Source organism: Cupressus sempervirens, chromosome 9, assembly GCF_028749045.1.
Source record: "Cupressus sempervirens isolate cs-2001-9-10 chromosome 9, ASM2874904v1, whole genome shotgun sequence".
Taxonomy (NCBI): domain Eukaryota; kingdom Viridiplantae; phylum Streptophyta; class Pinopsida; order Cupressales; family Cupressaceae; genus Cupressus; species Cupressus sempervirens.
The window spans coordinates 526,084,445-526,106,559 of record NC_143126.1 but is presented as its reverse complement, the minus strand read 5'-3'; the positions used below and the strand labels follow the sequence as shown (position 1 = coordinate 526,106,559).

At 35.1% G+C, this 22,115-nt stretch overlaps 1 protein-coding gene across 4 annotated transcripts in view; it reads left to right on the top strand.

Moving 5' to 3' along the window:
• The first annotated feature begins 2,554 nt into the window (after window positions 1-2,554).
• The window catches only part of LOC149539666 (aspartokinase 1, chloroplastic-like), a 93,061-nt gene continuing 73,500 nt past the window's right edge, over window positions 2,555-22,115 (top strand). For 3 of the 4 annotated variants that reach the window (XM_089800890.1, XM_089800889.1, XM_089800887.1), the window contains exons 1-3: window positions 2,643-2,993; window positions 3,144-3,191; window positions 3,685-4,103. In XM_089800890.1, coding sequence (XP_089657016.1) covers window positions 3,696-4,103 — 408 coding nt within the window. In that variant the 5' untranslated portion in view covers window positions 2,643-2,993; window positions 3,144-3,191; window positions 3,685-3,695. Of the gene's footprint in view, window positions 2,994-3,143; window positions 3,192-3,684; window positions 4,104-22,115 lie in introns of all 4 variants that reach the window. The other variant, XM_089800888.1, reaches the window with a different exon arrangement.

Below are 22,115 nucleotides of genomic sequence, written 5' to 3'. Positions count from 1 at the left end.
TAGTGTTTTATAATGTAAAATCTCATGTTTATGTGTTGTCATCAATGTCAAAGGGGGAGATTGTTAGCCCTAACTGATAATGTTGTTAATGTATGTGAATGAGTCATATTAGTTGTTATGTTGTCAAACCTTAGCTGGTTAGACATTATGCTAATTTAGTAGAGTGCCATATGATTTGATTAGTGAAGAGGATTTGTAGAAAGTACGATGAGTTAGAGTGTTGATATGTGTATGGTATTCAATGAGCACTTGAATGAGTTGGACTTTGACAATATATGTTAGTTTGATTGCTTTACATGATCTTTAGCAAGAAGTATATGCAATACTAGTTAGTCAGTGAATGAGTAAATATAATGTTAACCAAGCTACTATAGTTGTCACCAAACACCTGATAAAGAAATGAAGAAGTTTAGTGTTATCTGACTCAAGTATTGACTAAGAAAGTTGTAATTTTCAGTGAACATGAACAAGAAGAACAAGTTAAGAAAATATTCAATTTGAGGCTAACATTTGATAAAAATCAAGAATCTTTGAGAAGTTTCAAGGATAAGGACAAAGTTAGTTACGAGATCAATGATTGGAAAAATTCAAAGAAGATCTGATGAAGAAGAATTAACAATTTGAAATGGAGCACAAAGTTCAAGAAGGATGTCAATTTTATGAGTCTCTAAATTCATTGAATTCGAGATCTACGATCGTGGTTAAGCAACAAAATCTAGAAGATTCTGGAATGACAAAGTTTTCAATTTAAGGGGATGAATAAGATATTTCTTGTTGCTGATGTTGATCATTGGTGATTTTTGTTGAAGATTGTTAAAGAAGAAAGAATACATAAGGGGTACCGAAGAGATAATTCAGAAGATCAAGCAGAGGAAGTGCTAAGTTGAAGTTTGAGTGTGTGAATTAGTTAGAGAGAGATCAAAAGGAAGAGAGCAGAAGAAAGAGTTTTCATCATTTTCATGAAACACACAACTAACCTCCATTATTTGCGCAAATAGAAATATAACTCGTGACAAGGAATATTTAGTGAAAATAAAGATCAATTCTAAAAAATGAAGAGAACTAAAATTACCTAAAATTTAGATGATTTACCAATAGATGAATTATTACATAAAAATGTATACTGGGTTCCAACACAATGTATACCATTTATACATTTACCATTCATTAAAATTGTTGACATAAAAATAACACAAAATGAAAAAATAATGAACAATATCATCATTAAATGATCACAAAAATATGAATTTGTTGACGAAGATTCACAACAAGAGCTTATGTAGAGAAAAATGAAATGACATTTTGTTTTTGGAACTCCTAATCTCTAGCTCGTTTGATCTCAAGGGTGTCATTAAAAGTTCTTCATTCATATTGATATTCTAAAACTGAAGTCTCTAAATACTTTGCTCGAGGAGGAATAATTTGTCATGATGATAGATTACCTAAGAAGAAATTCAATCAACAAAGATTAGTAGCCACTTTGGATTTACTTCTAGATTGGTCAATTGATTCTCCAATGATCATTATGCTATTCTAAATCCCAAATTTCAAATTGAAGGAAGATATTTTAATGTCATTTATAAGACCAATAGTTTAAGAAAGCAAGAATCACATTTTAAGCCATCTTCATGTTCTTCTTGATATCAACCCTTTGGTTAACGATCTTTATCAAGAAGTTATCAATTTTGTGAAGACTTGCTTCTTCAAAAAAGTTGGTTTATACATTCTTAAAGTTGTTGTTATATTTATTGAAAATACCTTGACGAGTAATACATTCAAATGTAATATGCCATTCATCCTTTGATGAATAAAGTGCATGTTCTTTCTTCTCAATCTTCTTTATAATTTATCCATCTACTTGTTCCATGCCTTAAATAGTAAGATCCAATTCCTAATTACATCACTAACATATCTTTCCATCCTTCTCTCTCATCTCGATGATGGATCATAGAATGTGATTACAAACATACTAAATAAACACACACAATCAAATCTTATTTTTTTCTTCAATATCTGAATTGTGAAAATCTAATAATGTTGATATAAATTTAACCTTAACCTTAATGAACAAAAGAAAGATTTTAATAACTTTGACGAAGCCAAAAGAATCGAGAGAACCATCTATGAGAAACATACATCTCAAATAGAATGTCAAAACTTAAGACTTTTTGAAAATGCCTCCTTAAATCGGCTATTTCACAATGAATTATGATCATCGTCATCATAAAAAATCTTCTCTCCCTCCCTTGATTCACACAACAACGTTTGTTTGCCTTCCAATTTTTTTTTAATAATTGGAAGAAAATAATTAATTGCCCAACATAATATCCATAGTCTTTAGTCTTTGATCATAAAAAATCTTCTCTCCCTCCCTTGATTCACACAACAACGTTTGTTTGCCTTCCAATTTTTTTTTAATAATTGGAAGAAAATAATTAATTGCCCAACATAATATCCATAGTCTTTAGTCTTTAGGGTTGGAAGGTGAGCCAAATGTTTTGGACTCTAGCCAAAGGTTTTGTGATATCTCTCACATGTTCCAATTCTGCAAATGCGAGGAAATCCATTTGCGCTCAGTTTAGCCACGTGTAAGTTCTGAATTGGCAGCTGCTTCAAATTCTGGCTTGCTTCCCTTTCCACAGAGAAAAAAATAAGACTAGAATATAATTACGTTTACGCGCTTCACAGTGGTTCTTGCATCGAACGGTTCAGAGATGCCCCCAGGTTATCGGAGAAACTCTACTCCGTTGGATGCGTGTCAGGCAAAACACGCCGCTGTACCTTACACTGTCAAGCTCACAGGTTAAACGCTCCAGATGGCAGATCATAATATATAAGTCAAATTGGCCATCGAGACTTTCAAAAGATGTTTGAATGTTAACGAGGTCTGTGACTGGTGCGGTATTCAGTAACTGGTAGGCGGAACTATTTGTCAGGGGCGGCGGGAGGATATAAGCAAAGATTTTGCTGAATTTGAGTTCAAATCAATAAAGGTTGGTTGCAACTTTGACATCATTGGTTTATTTGGGCGTTTCTTTGTTCTTTTGTTTTCGTAGTTTAGACTGTGCATGCAGCCTTCTTTGGAAATGTTGGAAAATCTTTTTCTTTCATTTTAAGCTGAGAATTTGTGCATTTCGATACAGATCCTCTCGCCAAGTGCTCCCAAAAAGGAAGCGTTGCATCTTATCCAGGTGAAACGGAATTTCTTCCTATTGCAAGGCATTTAAGTTGATGTGATTATTCTGTTTGTGAAGTTTTTGACATAAATGAATGTTTTACATCCCAAGTTTACTTATTTTAGTCCAGCGTATCATTTTCACGCGGAAATGATATTTTTTCCCAAGATTTTAGTCATCTTAATCTTCCGTATAGCTGTGAGGATTTCTCGGAGTTTTTAAAATCTTAGTTGTAGCATTGTCATTTTCTTTTGTCTGTACTGTATTTGTTGGAACGACGAGTCGCAGAGAATTCCGCTGAAAGAGTTCATTTGTATGTCATTTGTCAGAACACTTTGGCAGAGTCTTTGACCCATTCAGGCACATTTTCTTCATTTTGCTCCTCCGAGTTCATTTTCCAGTCGTGTTGTATTTGAGTGCAGTTTCTGCAAAATTTATACCCGTATCGTTTGATAATTTACTATTTTGTGTTTTTGAAGTTTTTTGTCCTTTTGCTGTAATTTTACAGAATAGTTCGTGATGGCCGGCGCCGTTGCGGCATCTCAGTTGCCGTCTTTGAATTTGAATCGGCGGGGCGTAGGGTTTAACGTCACAGGGGTATCATTTCGGATTGGCATTTGCCCCAAGGTTAGCTTTCCGTCAGTTGAAGCATTCGGCGTCTTGGGAGATTCCAATGTTTGTCGTTTGAGAAGGGAAAATGTGGTTAGCAGGTGCGAAAGCCGAAGCACAGCGGTGGTCGAGAAGACAGAGAGTGGAAAGAAGAAGAATGAGGAGCAACAGTTGAGCTGTGTCATGAAATTTGGTGGTTCTTCGGTCGCATCAGCTGACAGAATGAAAGAAGTTGCTGATTTAATTCTCAGTTTTCACGAGGAAAGGCCTGTTATTGTTTTATCTGCCATGGGAAAGACAACTAATAACCTCCTCCAGGTAGATAATAAATATTTCATTTAAGTTGTTCCTCATTTTGTTCTTTTTTATCACGTACGTGGATAAATTATTTTGGGCTTTTCAACCTTGTTTGCTGGTTAGGAGAAGGCCGCAACAAGCTAGAGTTTGGATGCTGTGATCTATTCTTTTTCGTACCCATATTTGCTCATGAGCTTATTCCATCTGTTTTGGCTAGTCCCCGAGTTTCCTTGGTTAGCTATTCTATCTTATTAAAATGGGTCCGCTAAGTTGTTTCACAAAGCCCTAAAGGCACAGTTTGGGGGCCTTACTAATTGATTGCAATTTAGAAAGAATATAGATTATTGTATAGCGTGTTAGTCACAGGAGGCAGTGGTTCAGTGCATACTAATGTGATTTTTTTCTTCCAAATTTTCTGTGCTTGTGAGTTTTCTTCTCCAGTTTGTTTTCATTTAACATAATTTTTTGATTGTGATCAAATACAACTAAATTTTTCGATAATGGTTCCAGTGGAGAATTTATAATCTGTAGAATAGTTTTGGTAATTAGAGAAACCAAATGTAACTTTTGTGTTCGAAAGTTGATGAAAACTTAATTTTTTCTCTGACAACACTAATTTCTAAGTTTCCTCATCATCGAGCAGTTATGGATAAAATGATTAGTGCATGACAACTTTTCTTTTCCTGATAACATCAGCTTCTTCATCGTCTTGCAGCAGTTGACACATAAAATGATTGTGAATTTGAGTATTCTTTGTGCAAGATTGTCGGTCATCTTGAGCACACATTGATAACAGTACTGAATTATTTTAGCTCGATTTTGTCTCAATTGTGAATTGGCAAGCATTATTCAAAACAAAGCATGAGCAATTGTGTGCAAAAGTGCATTGTTTCTGATAGATGCAGGAAATGTTGGTATTGTACACCCACATCCTCTTCCATATCCTGCCTCTCCAAAGCATAGATGTCATCCTTAGTACACAATGGAGGTTGCTCTTGTGCTGTCCAATCATTATAAGGATCTATATTATCCAAATCAATAGGACCACTTCATATTTCCTCTACCTTTCTTGTGCGCATTTGAAGATTACATTGCACAAAGACAAGGTCATTGGGACAATTTGAGCTAATTTATTAGTCTTCTTTGTGTGGATGGTCTCGAACAAGATCCAATTGCACACATAGCCGAATGAGCTATAAATCTTCACTCATTTACAGAAAATTGCTGCAAATGAGGATGTTTTTTCATGGAGCTGCAAAAGAAGTCAGTCAAAATGAACTTAGAATGAGCTTTTTGTGTCCCAGACATTATATTCTTTTTGTGCTGTTTTTTTTTGAAAAACTTGACAAAAACTCAAGGAGTTTTGGGTAAAAAACTTGGCAAGTAATGTATTAGAATTTTGGCAGAAAGAAGTGGCTTGAAAAAAAGACTTCTAAGGTTTTGAACTATGGTTAAATCAACTCCATTAATTATGGAATAGTTCCTATAATGTAGGAACCAAAACTAATATAAAGATGTGATATTATCTAATGATTTATGCAATTGAAAAGAATACGTTATAATTTTTGTTTGTAATTTTGAATTCCAATATGGTATCAAAGCATTATTGTTTATGTGCCTATTGTTTAGTGATATGATTTAATCCTTCTATCATTAGTGTGACACATTTGTAGTAAGCTTAGTGGAGGAATAGGCATGTATTATGGTACATCAAGGGGCAAAGATGTAGTATATAGGTTGAATGTCAACATCATTCTTGAAGAGAGGCAAATCATATCATTTATTGAATTGATCTAACTACAAGCATAAGGAAAGGCAATACATATCACGAGGCAAGTCTGAGCTGATTTATTTTAGCCTGATCTTCTACTAAGTTTGAGCCAATTCATTTTTCTTTGATATTAGATCAGTGTAGCTTGTTATAGAAGGTAGATATTCTGGCATGTGGGGGATTTCATGCCTTTGAAGAACGTAATTGATCGAGGCACATGAGGAACTAGTGCCATGTCTAACTATCCCATCTCGCAAGTTCTTTGAGTGGTACTACTTGGGTGTTGAATTATTTTGTGTATTGAGCATCCTTCTTTGACACAACAAGGGACATATGGAGGTGTGTGGCAACATTGTGTCTTTTGATTTAGATGTGTATCAAGCAACCATGTAATAAGAAGAAGGAGGACATCTTAGCACTATGCATGCAAATTTAGCTGAGGAGTCATAGCATTTTTGAAATCTTCATATGAGGAGGAGCTTCTAGAACTAGAAGCCTTGCAAAGGAGCCCTGAGCGGTCACATGCTACCCCATGGTGATGAGAAGTTGAGAGAAGTATTGAAATAGATTATTGATAACTATGCTCCACGAAGTCTTTGAGACAATGATTTTTTAAGGGTAGGGACGTGTTTCTTGCATGGATATGTATTGAAGTCAAAATTTAGGGGATGGGACCTCAGGGGACAAGGATTAAAAACATAAGGAATCTTTTGTATATAGAGACATAATTCAAATATGCATATCATAACATTGATAAACCATTCACTATAGGTATTTTAGAAGATCAATACATAGAAAATTATCAAATGACAAATACTAAGTACTTCCATTACAATGATATAGCATACATATAACAAAAATCAAAATGCTTAAAGGCTCTAAGTATTATGCATGAAATCAAAATGACATAAAGAGAAGTCCAACTAAGATAGTAAATACTAAATACTAAATACCAAATGCAATCTTTCCTCACTGCTGCTCTTATGTTTTTCTTCCTCTTAGCAAGTATGGAAAATCTAAAAATGAGAAGAAGAGTTAGTCTTTTAATTGAACAAAAGGGTTTGCATTTTTTTTAATGTCCTTAAGACCACATGGAGCTTGCGCAGACAACAAAAATCAATAGAAAATGATTTTTTAGGAGTGTTTTGAGGCCTATGTGGCTGGAAAGAAGGGGATGGCCAATAGTGTCAGGGACAGATGAAGGATGACAAAGCTGTCCCTGAAACTGCTGGTCGTCCCCAAGTTTCCTACAAAACAAAGTTTGGTCATTTCAGGGATATTTCCAAATATGGCAAAAAAGCGACGAGTCTGGGGACATCAAAAATTTGTTCTTGTGTCCTTGTTTCATCCCTAGGATGGGCACAACCCCAAAATGGCAAGGGAGACATCGCCATGGAACTTAGATTGGTAATTGTAGTTTGTGGACATTATTTTTGGAATTCACAAACTTTGCTCTTCCAAAGGTCATTTGCACATAGTTTTTTGCAAAAGTACTTTTGTAGATTTATATGGAATCGCGCCACCTAAGGAATCGATGGTCTTATAATTGCTCGGCATGATCTGTGTACATTCTTGCGTTGTAGTGAAATTCTTTAGGTTGTCTTATAATTGCGAGTCTCGATAAATGCAAGGTTGATCTCTATATGAAGGGTGACCATATCAAACTTAAATCGAATAACAACATAGATTTTTTTTGAAATCGCATGGTCAAATCTCGGCTACGTAGATTCAATTCTTATGCCTTGTATGAATACCTATTGCTTCCTACATAAGTAGTCCATTTGATGACCTCATACATTAGTTTTATATTTTGAATCTTTCCTGATAGTGCAAAAAATCAAGGTCATAATTTCATTTGCTTTTGTGTATTAGTGTTCATTATTGACTTGGCTTAGTTATAGATTCTTTTTGTTTATGCTATCAAGATATGGGCATACATGTTTATTTTGGGTTGTAGGTTATATTTTACGATGCTTTATTCATCTAAGAAATGGTAGCATGTGTAAAGTTGAGTTTACTTGTTTTGCATTAAGTCAAATCAAGTAATCTTATTTGGTTTAAAATAGGTTTTATTTTTTCGTCATCAATTATCATTTTATAAAAAGAACGTCTATATAAATTTGTGAGTGCAAAAAAATTAAAATTGTCAAAAATAAAAAATTATTAATTATAATTGGAGTGCATCATAGGTGGTACTTGACACTCCTTGTAAGAAGTTCGTAACAAGGGGAAAGTATATTTTCTTTCTTTACAACTAATGAAATGAGTCTCACTCAAAGTTGTCTTTGGTCGCAAAGATCCAAGCCTTGTTGCTACTAGAGTCACAAAAATTGACTTGCACTAACAACGATGTTTGAAGTCGTAAATCCTTATACTTTGTGAGTTTAAGAATCACATAAGGATTGTGCTAATATAAGAGAAGAGACCAGATCTTGATGCCGATGATTATGACAAGCGTCACGACTCTTAACAAAGCCTTGTTGATGGTAGAGTTGTTTGTTGGAGATGACTTAATTCCTAAGATTCGCAATGAAGAATCTGTTGCAGATTTGTGGAACAAGTTTCTTTGTAAGTACCAAGCTTCAGAAGCAAGCTTGTCTTTGAAGAATCATCTATACTCCTCTCAATCTCCAGAAGGAGGGTTTAGTTTTAGCCTATGTCATGAGTCTTAAGGATGTGGACTATCAATTAGTGTTTATGAAGAAAAAGATAGTTGAAGATGTGCTCAACTTAGCATGAAGAGGGTTGCCAACATCCTAAGGAGCTTTTGTTGTATCATTGTACTTGATTGCAAAACTCAAATACTTGACTTCGACAAACTATCATATTTACTTCTGCAAGACAAATACAAGTTGAAGGTTTTTATTCAAAAGACATAGAAAACACATTTGCAACTCAATTCAAGGTACATCTATTCAACATGAATCCATCAATCAAAGTGAGAACATCAATAGTAAATCTAGAGTCCCCATCCAAAGATTGTCATACATGTTACTATTGTAACAAAAATGGTCATATTGAAATCAATTGTTTTTAAAGGGCTAAGGACCTGTAATGTCCCCTTTTTAGCATTCATAGCATGATGTTGTCGTTAGCCTATTTCCCCACGGTCCCGTAGGCTAACTAGGACATTAAAGGGGCTTAGAGGCCATTTGGCCTAGATAGTTTCAGTTGCAGGTCTTTCTGAGGGGTTTTGAGGCAACTTTGGGCATACTTACTATTTATAGTAAGTCATCTTGGACTTGGGCGGACATCCAGTGGCAACGGTATGTCGATGGTAATTGTTTAAAATCGACAAGAAGACTTGTTTATCATTGATAAGATTTGTTATGCATTGATAAAGCTATTTTATAAAGTTAAATTTAAATATTTAACTTTATTAATGCATAGACTATAGTTTGTGGGAAATATTTAAATTAAAAGTCCCCTTTATTTTATAACACATTGGAGACATAAGTTACATAAAGGGAGTTATGTTTTATCCCACATTGAGAAAACGAAGGATGAAGCTCTTGTGAGAACACTATAAAAGAAATGGAAGAGCTTCTTTTAAGCATGGTTGGAAATATCAAAAAAATTGGAGAATTTTCTGGAGGTTATGTCTCAATAGTTTGAAGGACGAAATCCCTTCAAGCTGAAAATCTTGACGCCATTGAAAGATATGGTCTTGAGATTCAACAGGGTAGCAATCCGAAAAAGCGGGAACGAAAAAACAGTCCGAAAAAGCGGAACCGAAAAAGTAGGCGGAAAAAGCGGAATCGGAAAAGCAAGCGGAAAAAGCGGAATCGAAAAAGCAAGCGGAAAAAGTGGAACTGTAAAAGCAAGCCGAAAAAACAGTTTGAAAAAGTAAAGCAGAAGGGGCAGCATTGAAGGAAAATTATTACAGCCATCTACAACCAGGTTCCTTTGTTAGTATTTTTTTTTTTGGGGTATTATAAGTTTCAGCTGTAAGTGTGCATTATACCAGCATTGTCATTTTGTAATCCATGTAAATGCCAAAGTCTTGGCCATATTTTATGAGCATTGTATTAGAAATTTGATTGCAATCAAAAAGATAATAGTTGCTGGTGTCATTTAAGCAATTCAATCTCATTATTTATCAGCTAGATAGTTTGCATACCAACTGTTTGCAAAAATGCCAGTTGGCTGTAGGTGTTCTTTTCTCATGCTTAGATCATAATATATGCACTGAATATTGTCAAAATTAGGAGCACAATCATGTTAGGTCATTGTGTAGTCCATTTTGAGTCTTCCAGCACAAGTTTCTCATTGATGCAAATTGAAAAAAAAGTCATTTAAAGCAAGCTGAAATACTATATCAGTCATATGTCTCTTGCATGTGAATTGTTTGACAAAATTCTTTGAGCCTTCAATCAGCATCTTTGAGAGCAGATTTGAGGAGGGTTATTACAGTGGTATCAAAGCTTGCTTGCAAAGTGTTTGACGAAATGTCAAACAACTGAAGTATAAAGATTTTTGGTGTTGAAGAAGTTATAACCTATTGGGGTTATTACAGGACCTGCTAAATGGGAAAACTTAAGCTGGAAGCATCAGTGGCAACCAAAAGCATCAAAGTGTGTGACATTGATGAAGGTGGTGATGATGATCCTCAAACATTTGATGAGGAATTTGGATTTTGAAATGTCTATTGGTGAGTGCAAGTGTTATGACTTGTTTCTAAAAGGTGCTTTAAGTGTTAGTTAAAGTCTATTGCTAAGTCTTGGTGCACAATACTGGACAAAATAGGTATTGTACCAAATCTTAGCCCATACATCAAACGCTAGGAAGGTATGACATTGGTAGGTGTACGTGTATTCTAGCTTGATGTTGAGATAGCATATGTGTAGTTTGACAGTTAATGAGATTTGTTACACACTAAAATTTCCACTCTTATTTAATTGATTTAATTAACAAAATAACATTTTCTTTCAGAATCATATGAAAGATAGTTATAACGACCAACATATCACATTCACATGAAATATAGTTACAACATCAAATTATATATTCAAATGAAAAGGACAACAGATTTAATAGATTAAGTGATTCTTAATCCATTGAAAGAATAACTAATTAAACTATAATAGCCATCTAAACATACATTGAATAGAAATGCTGTAACAATAAAAGTAAGGTACCTGAAAAGTAGTTATTTTGCGTGCAGATCATATCCTTGTGTCGTGCAAGCCTTGGCATCTGGAAGAGAGAAGCATTGCCAAGGGCTTAACCTCCCAACTATGGACCCCTAAGTATCCCCACACAATCTCTACTAAGAAAGGCCCTCCTTGCCTTGGGATTAGGCTTGGGACATCACTGTCTTGCCACTGAGCATCCTAGTGTTAAGAGTGTCGGCTAGGTAGCCAATTGAGCTTTGGATACCTTCCATCAACCTATATGCCAATTGTTGGCAACCTTGACCTCTAGTGATTATAGCAGTAAGCATGTCACTAACTACCCTGGCCAAGGATTTGTGTGGGCACTACGTGTTAATGTTTGGTAGCTTCAGTTCGATAAACTCATGAGACTAAACTGAAGTTTTATATATGTGTGTGTGTGCGCGCGCTCATGCATGTGTAGTTAAATAATAAACTATTATATTAATTAAATATTAGTGAATAGACATGTCCCATGTCCATATCTCATCCACAATATAAAGGGAGATCTCTCCACTTGGAACACACATACCAATAAATCAGGCAATGCTTGGTATATTTGATTTCTATATGAGCATTTGCCTTGATTTTTCCTCCGAGAATGCTATTGCAGGAAAAGGGAGCTGATATCAGATTCAGAGGGAGTCTGACATTTCTTCAAACACAACTTTGGATGAGGAGTTCAAGAGATTGAGATTCAAAGGGAGTGACATTTCATTAGAGGCAACCTTGAAAGAAAGGGAGCAGATAGAAGATATGATTCAGTTAACCTTTGGTGATCTCAGTCATATTGATTTAGTGAGAGTAAACCATGTTGAGATGGGTTCTCTATTGATCAATAAATTGTAGCAGTCAAGAGAAGTGTGATTCATGAATATACCTCATGACTATGTCATTTTTATGGGCCTACCATCTTGTGTACATTATGAGGAAATGATGACTTCCTAATGATCATCACTTGTATTTGCAAAATTTATTGAAAGGTGATGATCTTACAATAACTTAAGTGTTTATTATGATGGATATCTTACGATGTCTATGTAGATCATGATAGATTATACTTTGCATGGTGGATGTTTATATGGTATGCATTATGAGAATACGTGTGCACATACCTCATAAACATTTTTTTGGGTGCGCATTATGAGAATGCGTGTGCACATACCTTATGCAAATTGATGTTCTGGAGACCAGTACACAAAGTACTTGGTGAATATCTTGCATCTCAACATTTTGGAGGCCATTACTCAAAGAGTATTTGGTGAATATCATGCAACTTCATGTTTAGGAGGCTATTACACACAGTACTTGGTGAATATCTTGCATCTCAACATTGTTGAGGCCAAAGAGTATTTGGTGAATACCATAAGTTGATATTCTGGAGGCCAATACTCATGTGATATCAAAATGGTGAATATCAAATGTTGATATTCTACAGACCATTACCTTATTGAGTACATGGTGAATATCGTGTGTTGATATTTTGCAGGCCATTATTTGGTGAATATCATATGTTGATATTTTGGAGACCAATACTCATGATATCAAATGTGATATTAAAATGATGGATATCTTTTGATCAAAGATTTCCTTAAAATTATGTCATTCTGTATATTACCAATGGTGTAATTTATGTATTTATCTTCCCTAGCTAAGAGGATATTTGGTAAGTTTAGTTGGATATATTCATGAGACTAAATTGAAGTTATATATATTATATATGTGATATATATACGTGTGTGTAGTTAAATAATAAACTATTATATTAATTAAATATTAGTGAATAGACATGTCTATACATATCTCATCCACAATTTAAAGAGAAATCACTGCACTTGGAACGTACCTACCAATAAATTAGGCAATTCTTAGTACATTTGCAGCTATCCTCCAAAACTAACACTATGTACCCAATCACCCATTGCTCGACTTGACAAACAAGACCTATACATTGGACTACTGTGAACTGACTTAGTATAGAAACATTTTTGTTATTGGCTTATTAGTTACTGATTTTCTTTCTCTTATCATGTAGGGATAATTCGTGGTTCAATAATTATCAGTATACACCCTTCATCTCAACCTTGCTGGTCTTCCTTGATGAATTTCTAGGGTGACTATCTAAGCATTGTAAAATCACAACCAACTACATTCTACTCGATTTGGGCTTAAGGCTTAACAAAAGATTCATGATGCTTTGTAATTTATTTCTAGTCTCTACATGAGTGTTGTCTCTTATCTCAAGGGCATATGGAAGATGCCCCTGTATAAGCTTTTGCACTGATTGGATCTCTTTTCGGAATAAACAAAGTTCCGATAAGAAATCTAATCATGAATATGACAAGTTCTTCAACTCTTAAGTTTATATGCACAACCAAAACATGAGTAAATAAAAGACACTCCTTTTGGAGCTAGATTTTATCTATGTTTATCAATGCTTTTCTTCCCTTCCCAAGCTATGAATTCAAAACCTCTTATATCAAATTGCAAGGAATAGAATCTTAGAAAAAGTGCATGATCTGGTAAGATGTTGTGATATTTGGACAATATCGTTAGCACTTGCTAGAAGTTGTGATTGTGTAGCAGAGATCTTATGAAGTGTAGCCCTTGAATTGGCTCATGACACTGTATGAAAGATTCACACCAATAGTGATGCACATTGCTGTAATAAGAGGCTAAAAATAATGGATCTTTGCAATGGTATGAAACTGAGAAACAATATGGGATGAGTTGCAGACAAAATGTGACTGAGGTACAAAATGGAATGATCTTCCGATCAACCTGCGACTATGCATTCAATAATGCTATTGTGATTTTAATAAGCGATTGTGCATTTGATATACTACTGTGACTATAATATGCGGCTGTGATGCGCTAGGCGATTGTGAAAGCAATATGCAACTGAGATATGGATTATAATTGTAGAGCTATAAACAATTGGAAATTGTTAAGGAATTTGCCCTTATTTTGGCAAAAAGAACCATCATATATAAAACTTGCTTCTCTTGGGTGCATGCTTGGTTACGAGCAAGAAGAAAGAAAGGTGGCAAAATAAGTTACAAAAATAAGTAGCCATTCAAACATATGTAGAATGACATAAGTTTAAAATGGCCAGCGAAAGGACATAAGAGCCTGCTGAAGAAAATAAGAAATATGGCTGCCCAAGATATATTATTAAGGCCATACCAAAGTTGGAAAAGAAATAATAACTTCATCCTCCTAGTGTTTTGATACAAGGACATCATTGTACCTATCTATACCTATACATGTACATACACATGCGTAAATCCTAAACATATGTATCTTATGTATACGTCAAATCTAAAGTAGGCATAAACGTTCTTGTACAGCTTAATTGATTTACGCACATATACATATATATGTCTCTACAAGTATATAGGTATCATGGTGTTGTTATATTAAAACATGCTTGACACATCAAGGGGCTCCCAAAATATCCCAAATTATAAAGGTAACAAATTTGTTTTTAGTTAAATTAATGCTTAGTGTTTTTCTTTTATTACTTAATGATATACACATATTGCATTGGTTAGCTCATGGTTGTTCATAGTATACTCTTGCTTGCCTAGCCGTTTACCCTTAGCCAAAGTGATTAGAACTCATACTTGTTGGCTCATTGGTGTATTGGTGCCTCTTATTCAGTTCCCTCTTTGGCAATGCTTCCCCCCCTTTGTTGCGCTCCTGCAAAACAAGAATTATCACGATAATAACATACATCTCATTATAAAATCAAGTTACTATAACAAGTGATCATTTCATAAAACTTCATAACATTTAACATCCATTTCACTTTCCAAGAAATTTTAATGAATAACAAACTTTTTCATTTCACATGAAACCATAATGTTTAACTAGTTTACTAGTCAACCGTTTTCACAGGAAATCTCAACGGCCATAAGAGTATTTTTAAATTAAGCAAAAATTTGGGATGTAACAAGATCTTTTGATTTTATCCGATGTTCAGGGGAGACAGATGACAGATAGGTCCATAAGAAGAAGTTGCTTGGTAGACTGCTTTTAGACTTTAGGATGGTCAAACTGTCTACGAGTTTTAGGATGGATTCATAGAAGCGAACATGTCCAAGTTCATCAATACGAGTGTGTCTGTTTGAGTTGTTAAAAGTTAAAACATCTCTAATAATTAGGGACTAACTCCTATAAAGACGTAATATGATTGAACAATTTGTGCAGTTGATAAAATATAATATTATTGTTGTGTGTAACTCTTAATTCCTGAAGGAAATTGCCTCTGAAGCAAGCTTGAATGTATAAGTGAATTAGATTTTCCGCTACCTCTGCTACCTTCCAAGTTTAGATCTGGTGATCCAGCAAGCTGAAATTGTTATGTCTGTTAATGAATTTCAAAATAATTGTTTATTACTTATGTCTTAGTATGTGGTTTTGCTTGTGTCACACAAACTCTTTTTTGGGAGATTTATAAATCACAACTCTTATCTAAAACATAAACCTGATCTTGGAGGAGTTAGAACTGGAAGTGCTTACCAACTTCTTGTGAACCAATTTAGTCAGAGTATACTAAGTGGAATTAGGCTTACATTGATACCAGAAACTTTTTTAACAGCATTTTAGTGTACTTGATTTTGATAGTGGAACTTTCCACACTTAAAAGGAAGTGATCTATAAATACTAGGTGAATCCATCTAAATGATTTCTTTCATTGGAAATTAACACGATGAAAAAATAATTGACCATCATTTTTCATTGTTAACATAAACCATGACAATCTCTAATTTACCTTTAGAAGTTTTTATTTATATAGTTAAATTTCTTATTTTGCATGGTGAAGCTTTCGGAAACCACTCCAAACACATTACCATAAAATCAGCTGTTGACATCCATATGGTGTAGCCATGAACCAAACTATAAGCGGTAGTACCCAATGTGATGGTGATAAGTTTAGAAGTTAGAATGGATGTTTCTTCTCATGAAATCGTCGTGGATCAATCTATCCAATCTATTTTTTTTTCAGCTATAGAAATATGTGTATAGGAGGTATTAAAGATAGCATATTTTCAGTCTGATTTTATATCTTTTATCTGATTTTGCATAAAGTTTATAGTGAATAAATTTGTTAATTTTAATATTTTGACCATTACTGCGTTCTTTCAGTCTTGTTATGATTTGCAGAAATCACTCATTTTAGAACTTAGCTTCAGGATTGTAGAGGTAATTAGTTAGATTTGTCACAGATTCTAAAAATAATTGACTCTCGTCTCCTACTGTTAATTTTGTTCCTCATTTCTTTAAGAATATGAATGAGATCAATGCTACCAAAATTGCAAAGACAATATTTCAGCTGTATATGGACTCCAAACAATTTCTTCCAAAGTCATACAGGGAAAACTTTACCTTAAATATAACCTATCATGTACTTTAAAATTGACTGTACACGTTGCCATCTCATGCCAGCATGCATTTCTCTTCCCTGTAGCCATTTTTGCCAAGATTATATGTTGCTCTTGGCTTCAGCTTAATACTACTGTATTCACGATACAAGAAACTTCTCCTGATATATACTGTTTTGACATCATCAGTCTTGAAGGTTTTGAATAACTAAACATAATGTGTCATAGCCACATTCCTGGGTCTTGCTTTGAACAGCATGGATGAGTATCCAATTCAAACTGGTTTCCGATCCCAGGCTGATTTGTGTTTGGAAATGGCCTGGGCTACCCTGCACAATTGCAACCTGTGTTTGATTAGACAATCCAATGATATGCCTCAGCAGGTTATTCTATTCTATGGTCAAACCTGTCATATGCTCACAGTCAAACCTGGGTTGTTCATGTATCAAAAGAAGAGAAGGTTCTTTTATATGAAAAATTTAAAAACGCTAAAAAATTAACACTAGAGCCTAACATCATAAAGCTAGCCTTAAATGCTAAAATGACTTTACGGGGACAACCAGAAAGCAAACAACAAAACCTCTCTCATTTCACACTTTGTTTTTTTTCAATGCCAAGGGCTGAACGCTAATCAAGTAACCATTCTGCATTCATTCTTCTAGTGTTTCTTTAACTTTACGAGTGCTCATTTGTTGCCAAGGAAACTAAGGAGCTTGCAGCCAGGAAGATGTTTGTATTTGTCTTTGAACTATCAGTATTCAATAGGGTTCCTGCTGTATATTTTGGTTTTTTTTGATGCCAAGGGCTGAACCCTCATCAAGCAACCATTCTGGATTCATTCTTCTGGTCTTCCTCTACCTTTACGAGTGCTCATTTGCTGCCAAGGAAACTAAGGAGCTTGCAGCCAGGAAGATGTTTATGTTTGTCTTTGAACTATCAGTATTCAATGATGTTCCTGTTGTATATTTTGTCTATTTGGTGTGTGTGCTATATTTGATTTTGTTTGTGGCTAGAACATTATTATCTTTAGAAATTTTAAATTTCTGTACACAAGCAGTAATAAAGCTAGGGCTACAAAGGGGGTGAATCATTTTACCTGAACTTATGCACAAATTTGCCGCATATTTTCTCATTAACTTTTTGAATATAAGAGATTTTTCAAATACTTCTGGCAAATGTTAAATAAAGAATTGAATAATACAAATATTTGAAGAAAATGACAAAAGTGATCAAGCATCTGGCACCTCCAGTAGAAGGAATGTTGATTAGTTTGTAAATGCCAATGATTTTGTTATCTTCAGTGGTGGCCTACCAAATTGAAAGAAGAAAGCATTGACCAGAGAGCTAAGTCATTTTGAATTGGCCAAGCAAACCTGTTGTACACTTAATTTTCTTTATCCACAATAAGTGTTACTAATGCAGGAGCATCATGCATGGGAAAATTTAAATTAAAAAAAAAAAAAAAATTGTGGAGGAGAGAGAAAGTGACGAAAATTAGAAGAAAAAAATAAATAAATAAAAAGGGAAAAAGGAGAAAAGAAAAAAAAAGAGATTTTTATTTTCGAGGTGCATAGGTGGCTTAATAGAAAAATAAAATAAAAATGGTTGTCATTCCATTTATCAAAGTGTGTAGGTGGTATCTTAGAAGCTTGTGGAAAGATCCTTAAATCATGCATTTAATATTTGTTGTGATCCACAAAAGAAATGTAATTTTCTAATTGGGCCACGTGGTGGTGTTTAGTTGTATTTAGGTGAAATTCTAGAAAGTTGTGGATATTGTAGAAGGTTGTAGGTGGAATTCTAGAAGGTTGTGGATAAGTCATGCATTGGGTGGTAAGTGCCTATTTAAGCAAGGCATATGAGCATTTCTAATCAAGCTTTGGAAGGTGAAAGCTTCAAAGTATGAAAGTTGTGAAAGGTGTGAAAGCTTGGAAAGGTGAAAGCTTTGGAAGGAAAAGCTTCAAGGTGTGAAAGTTGGAAGGTGTGAAGGCTTCAAGTTGTGAAAGAGAAGGAGTAAGTGAAGAGTGAGTTTTCCTGAGTCTGTGAACAGAGCGCCGAATGTGAGGCAGTTTACAGTAGGATTATGGTGTAGTTGTGAGTGTGTAGACAAAGCGCCGAATGTGAGGCAGTTTACACTTGGATCTTGGATAAAGTTGGAGAAGAGCTAGTGACTGCGGTTTAGAAACAAGGAGGTTGCTTGGTGGCTTGCGAGCACAAGTTGAGATCTCAGAGGTTTCTACCAGAGTGTGGATCTGGACTAGCTTGGGTTTGGATTGGATCTTGAGAGATCTTGCAGAAATGTTATTGTAATTGCTATTGGATTTTCAAGTATAATAAAATTGCTTGAGAAGCATTTTGTCATCTCTTGTCTCCATATTGTTGCATTTTTGGTTATGAGTTGGTAGGGTGGTGTGGCCCTTCATCAAGTGGTATCAGAGCGTACCTTCATTAGTGGTATCAGAGCTACCTGCATCAGTTACTGTATTATTTTGCTCCTCGACCTTCAAATCTGTAAACTTAGTTATCTCCAAATGCTACAGATTTTGTGAGAAGTGCATCTTTAATTACTTCATTAAACAAATTTGTTACGTTACTCAACAATCTTAATAAATTGAAACCAGATTTTGTGAATATAGGTGGTATACAAAATGTTCGATATTAAATTCTTTTGAGGAACTCACCTTTTCTTGCTTCACTGAACAAATTTGTTACATCAGTCTATTAATTGGGTTATAAGATTTTTTTTCTTTTTAACAAATGCTAAAAATGGCAGCTGAGGATGTGTCATAAGATGCATCAACAACACTATTATACAAAAACAAACTTGATTAATTTTGCTATTTTTAGTTTTTGGATTTAACTCTGTTTTTTTCATGAACATTTTGCATCCCACTCAGTGATCCATAATCAGGATGACTATAGAAATGTGGACATGATCGTAGATTTAGCTAACTAAATATGGGCACATATTAAGGAAAGAGGTGGAGTGGTGGGTATCAAGCGAAAAGATACTCATGGAAATAAAGTGTAGAAGAAAAAAGAAACAAATAAAGAGGAGAAAATTGAATTATACAAAAATTAAAAAAAATAAAGATTACAAGGAAAGATAAGTTAAAAAATAAAAAATTAAAGGATGAAATGATAGAAAAGCAAGAGAAATAAATTAAGATAGGTTAGCATAAAAATAATAAAGGAAAAACTAAGAAGAAAATAAGTGCAGAAGAAAGCTGTTGGTAAAAATAATGGAAATAAGAATAGGAGTAAAATATAATTGAAGGAAAATTAAATAGTCACAAAGAAGGATAAGCAAGATTATAATGATCAAGAGGAACTAGATCTAGTGGTAGGGATGATTCCTTTTTGGAAAAGAGGGAAAAAGAGATGAATAAAAAATAAAGAATAGTAGTATTAGTATAGATTAGAAAAAGAAGAAAGCAAAGTAATGACAAAAAGTGAGAGAATAAATGAAGGGTTTGCCTCTCACCCAGTTTCTTTTTTCTTTCCTTAAGCCTTCTCTTCCCACCTGTGCTCTCTTTCCCCTCATGGCTTCTTATGCTTCTCTCCTCCCCCACCTCGTATTCTCCTACCTTAACCCCCAATTCCCGCACAAAATCCCACCTCTATATCCATGGCCCCTCATCTTTCTCCCTCTCCTTTGTTTCCTCTATACCTTCTTGTGTGCTTTCCCTACCCTATCTCATTGGTTGAGCCTCTTTTTTAGTTCTTTGCCTCCTTCACTTGTTTGTTCCTTAGTTTTTGTTTCCCAAGTCTCCTTCTCGCTTCTTCAATCTTCTCTTCTTTGTATGGGCTTTTATCTTTCTATCTTCTCTTTCTTCCTTTCCTTCGGTTACCATTACATTTTTGCTCTAAAGTTTGTTTCTCTCTTTCTTGGTCTTTCTAGAAAGTGACATCCCTAAAGCTTCAAGGAGGTTTGTGGCCCTTGTGAATAGTGGAAGTGGAAGCCTTGAAGTCAAAGTTCACGCCATTTCTTTCATAGAGGTCTTTGAGTCACAATGGTTGTCTCCATAGGAAATTGAAATGAATGCCGTAGTGACATCCTTACCTAGAAGTATAATATATATAATACCTATATGAATTTATCATGTATGTATTTATTTGTAAATAATATTTATATTATATAGATTATAAGATATAAAATATAATAGAATAATATGCCTTCCTTTTGGTCATCTTCAAGTTCTTAGGTCAAGGAGGAAACTTTTCCTCTTCCCACTAAGATTTCTATCTCGACGATCACTGTGGCAGAGTTGAGACATTCCCAGGGGCTTGTTGTGGAGGCTGAGGAGAACAAGAAGTGAGTTGTTATTAGGAACCTCAAGGTTGTTATTCAGAATTTTCTTTTGTCTTGATGAGAACTGAGGTTGGTTGACAAGACCAAATGATGGTCATGATGGCAGTTGGGTATGATGGGGCCTCTTAGTGGCTCCCTGCTTGTCAACTACCAGAATGACAATGGTACTCTATAATCCTTGGTGAGCCCTTTTCAGATTGCACTTGGTTCTATTGACTTTGTTACAAAGACCCACAAGAGCCCCACCCATCTTTTGCCTGATATCTTTAGTTATCAGTGGTTGTCTGATTTTACAGATAAGGTCAGATGTTCTGGTGGGGTCAAGGGGTATGGTAGGGTTGCTTGTTTGGTCAGAGATTGCCTCTTTAACACTATTTTTTGTGGTTCACTCTAATAGTCTCACCAAGTTCATATGGATCCGCATTGGGTAGGCAATGCCAAATTACAAGGACATTTTCATCACATTATGTTATTTTCTGCTGGCTTCATTGTACTATATAGTTCACAACATGAAGGGAGGTGACCCTTTTGAGGACCTTCTTGAGCACATTACCAGATTCTCAACTGTGGGTGATATTGTCATTTTTGGGAGGCATTAATGTACACACCAGAGACTTCCAAACCCTCCTCTATGACTGTGGGTCTGATTCGGTTTGTACAGTTGAATCGGATTTAGACACCTTGGGATCACAATGCTTCTTTGAGGACAACCAGGGACCCCTTATTAGGTATGGCCGCCATCTACTACATTATGCGATTCCTTAGACTTGGTGATCCTGAATGGGCTTTCCTATTTCCCTAGTTTTGATCTTTTCATTTGCTAGCCTCATTATGGTTGATGCAAGTGTTGTTGACTATGCTCTCTTTGGTGCTTTCCTTATTTTCTTCATCAGTCACTTCACCATCTCTTGCATTCCCTTGGCCAACCGTATCCTCCTTAGCCTCACTCTTAGGGTCCACCCCCTACACCCCCTTTGTCCCCTCACCACCCCTTGCCCCCTATGGCAACCTCCCCCCTTGCACCTCCTTTTGCTTCACCGTGAGTGATCGTGACCTCTTTCTCTTTCTCCACCATCTTAGATGGCTCCTTCGTAAGGATTTAGGGATCATTGATTTAGGGATGCTCCATCCATGTTTGATTCGCTCACGTACATGCTATGGAGTCACTGATTTTGGGTGTTTTTTTATGGGACTTTTGCTGTTGTTTGCATTTTTCCATGCAGCCTGGTCATGATATTTGATCAAGGTTTTTTAAGAACGTTTGTATTTTTGCAGCAATATTCCACTGAAACCCTAATAGAAATTGTAGTGTTGAGGGTTTCTTGTTCGTTTTTGGAATTTGGTTGCGTTTTGGAAATAAGGTTTTATAGCCTTAAACTTGTTTAGGGTTTTTTCCTGATCTAAAATTCT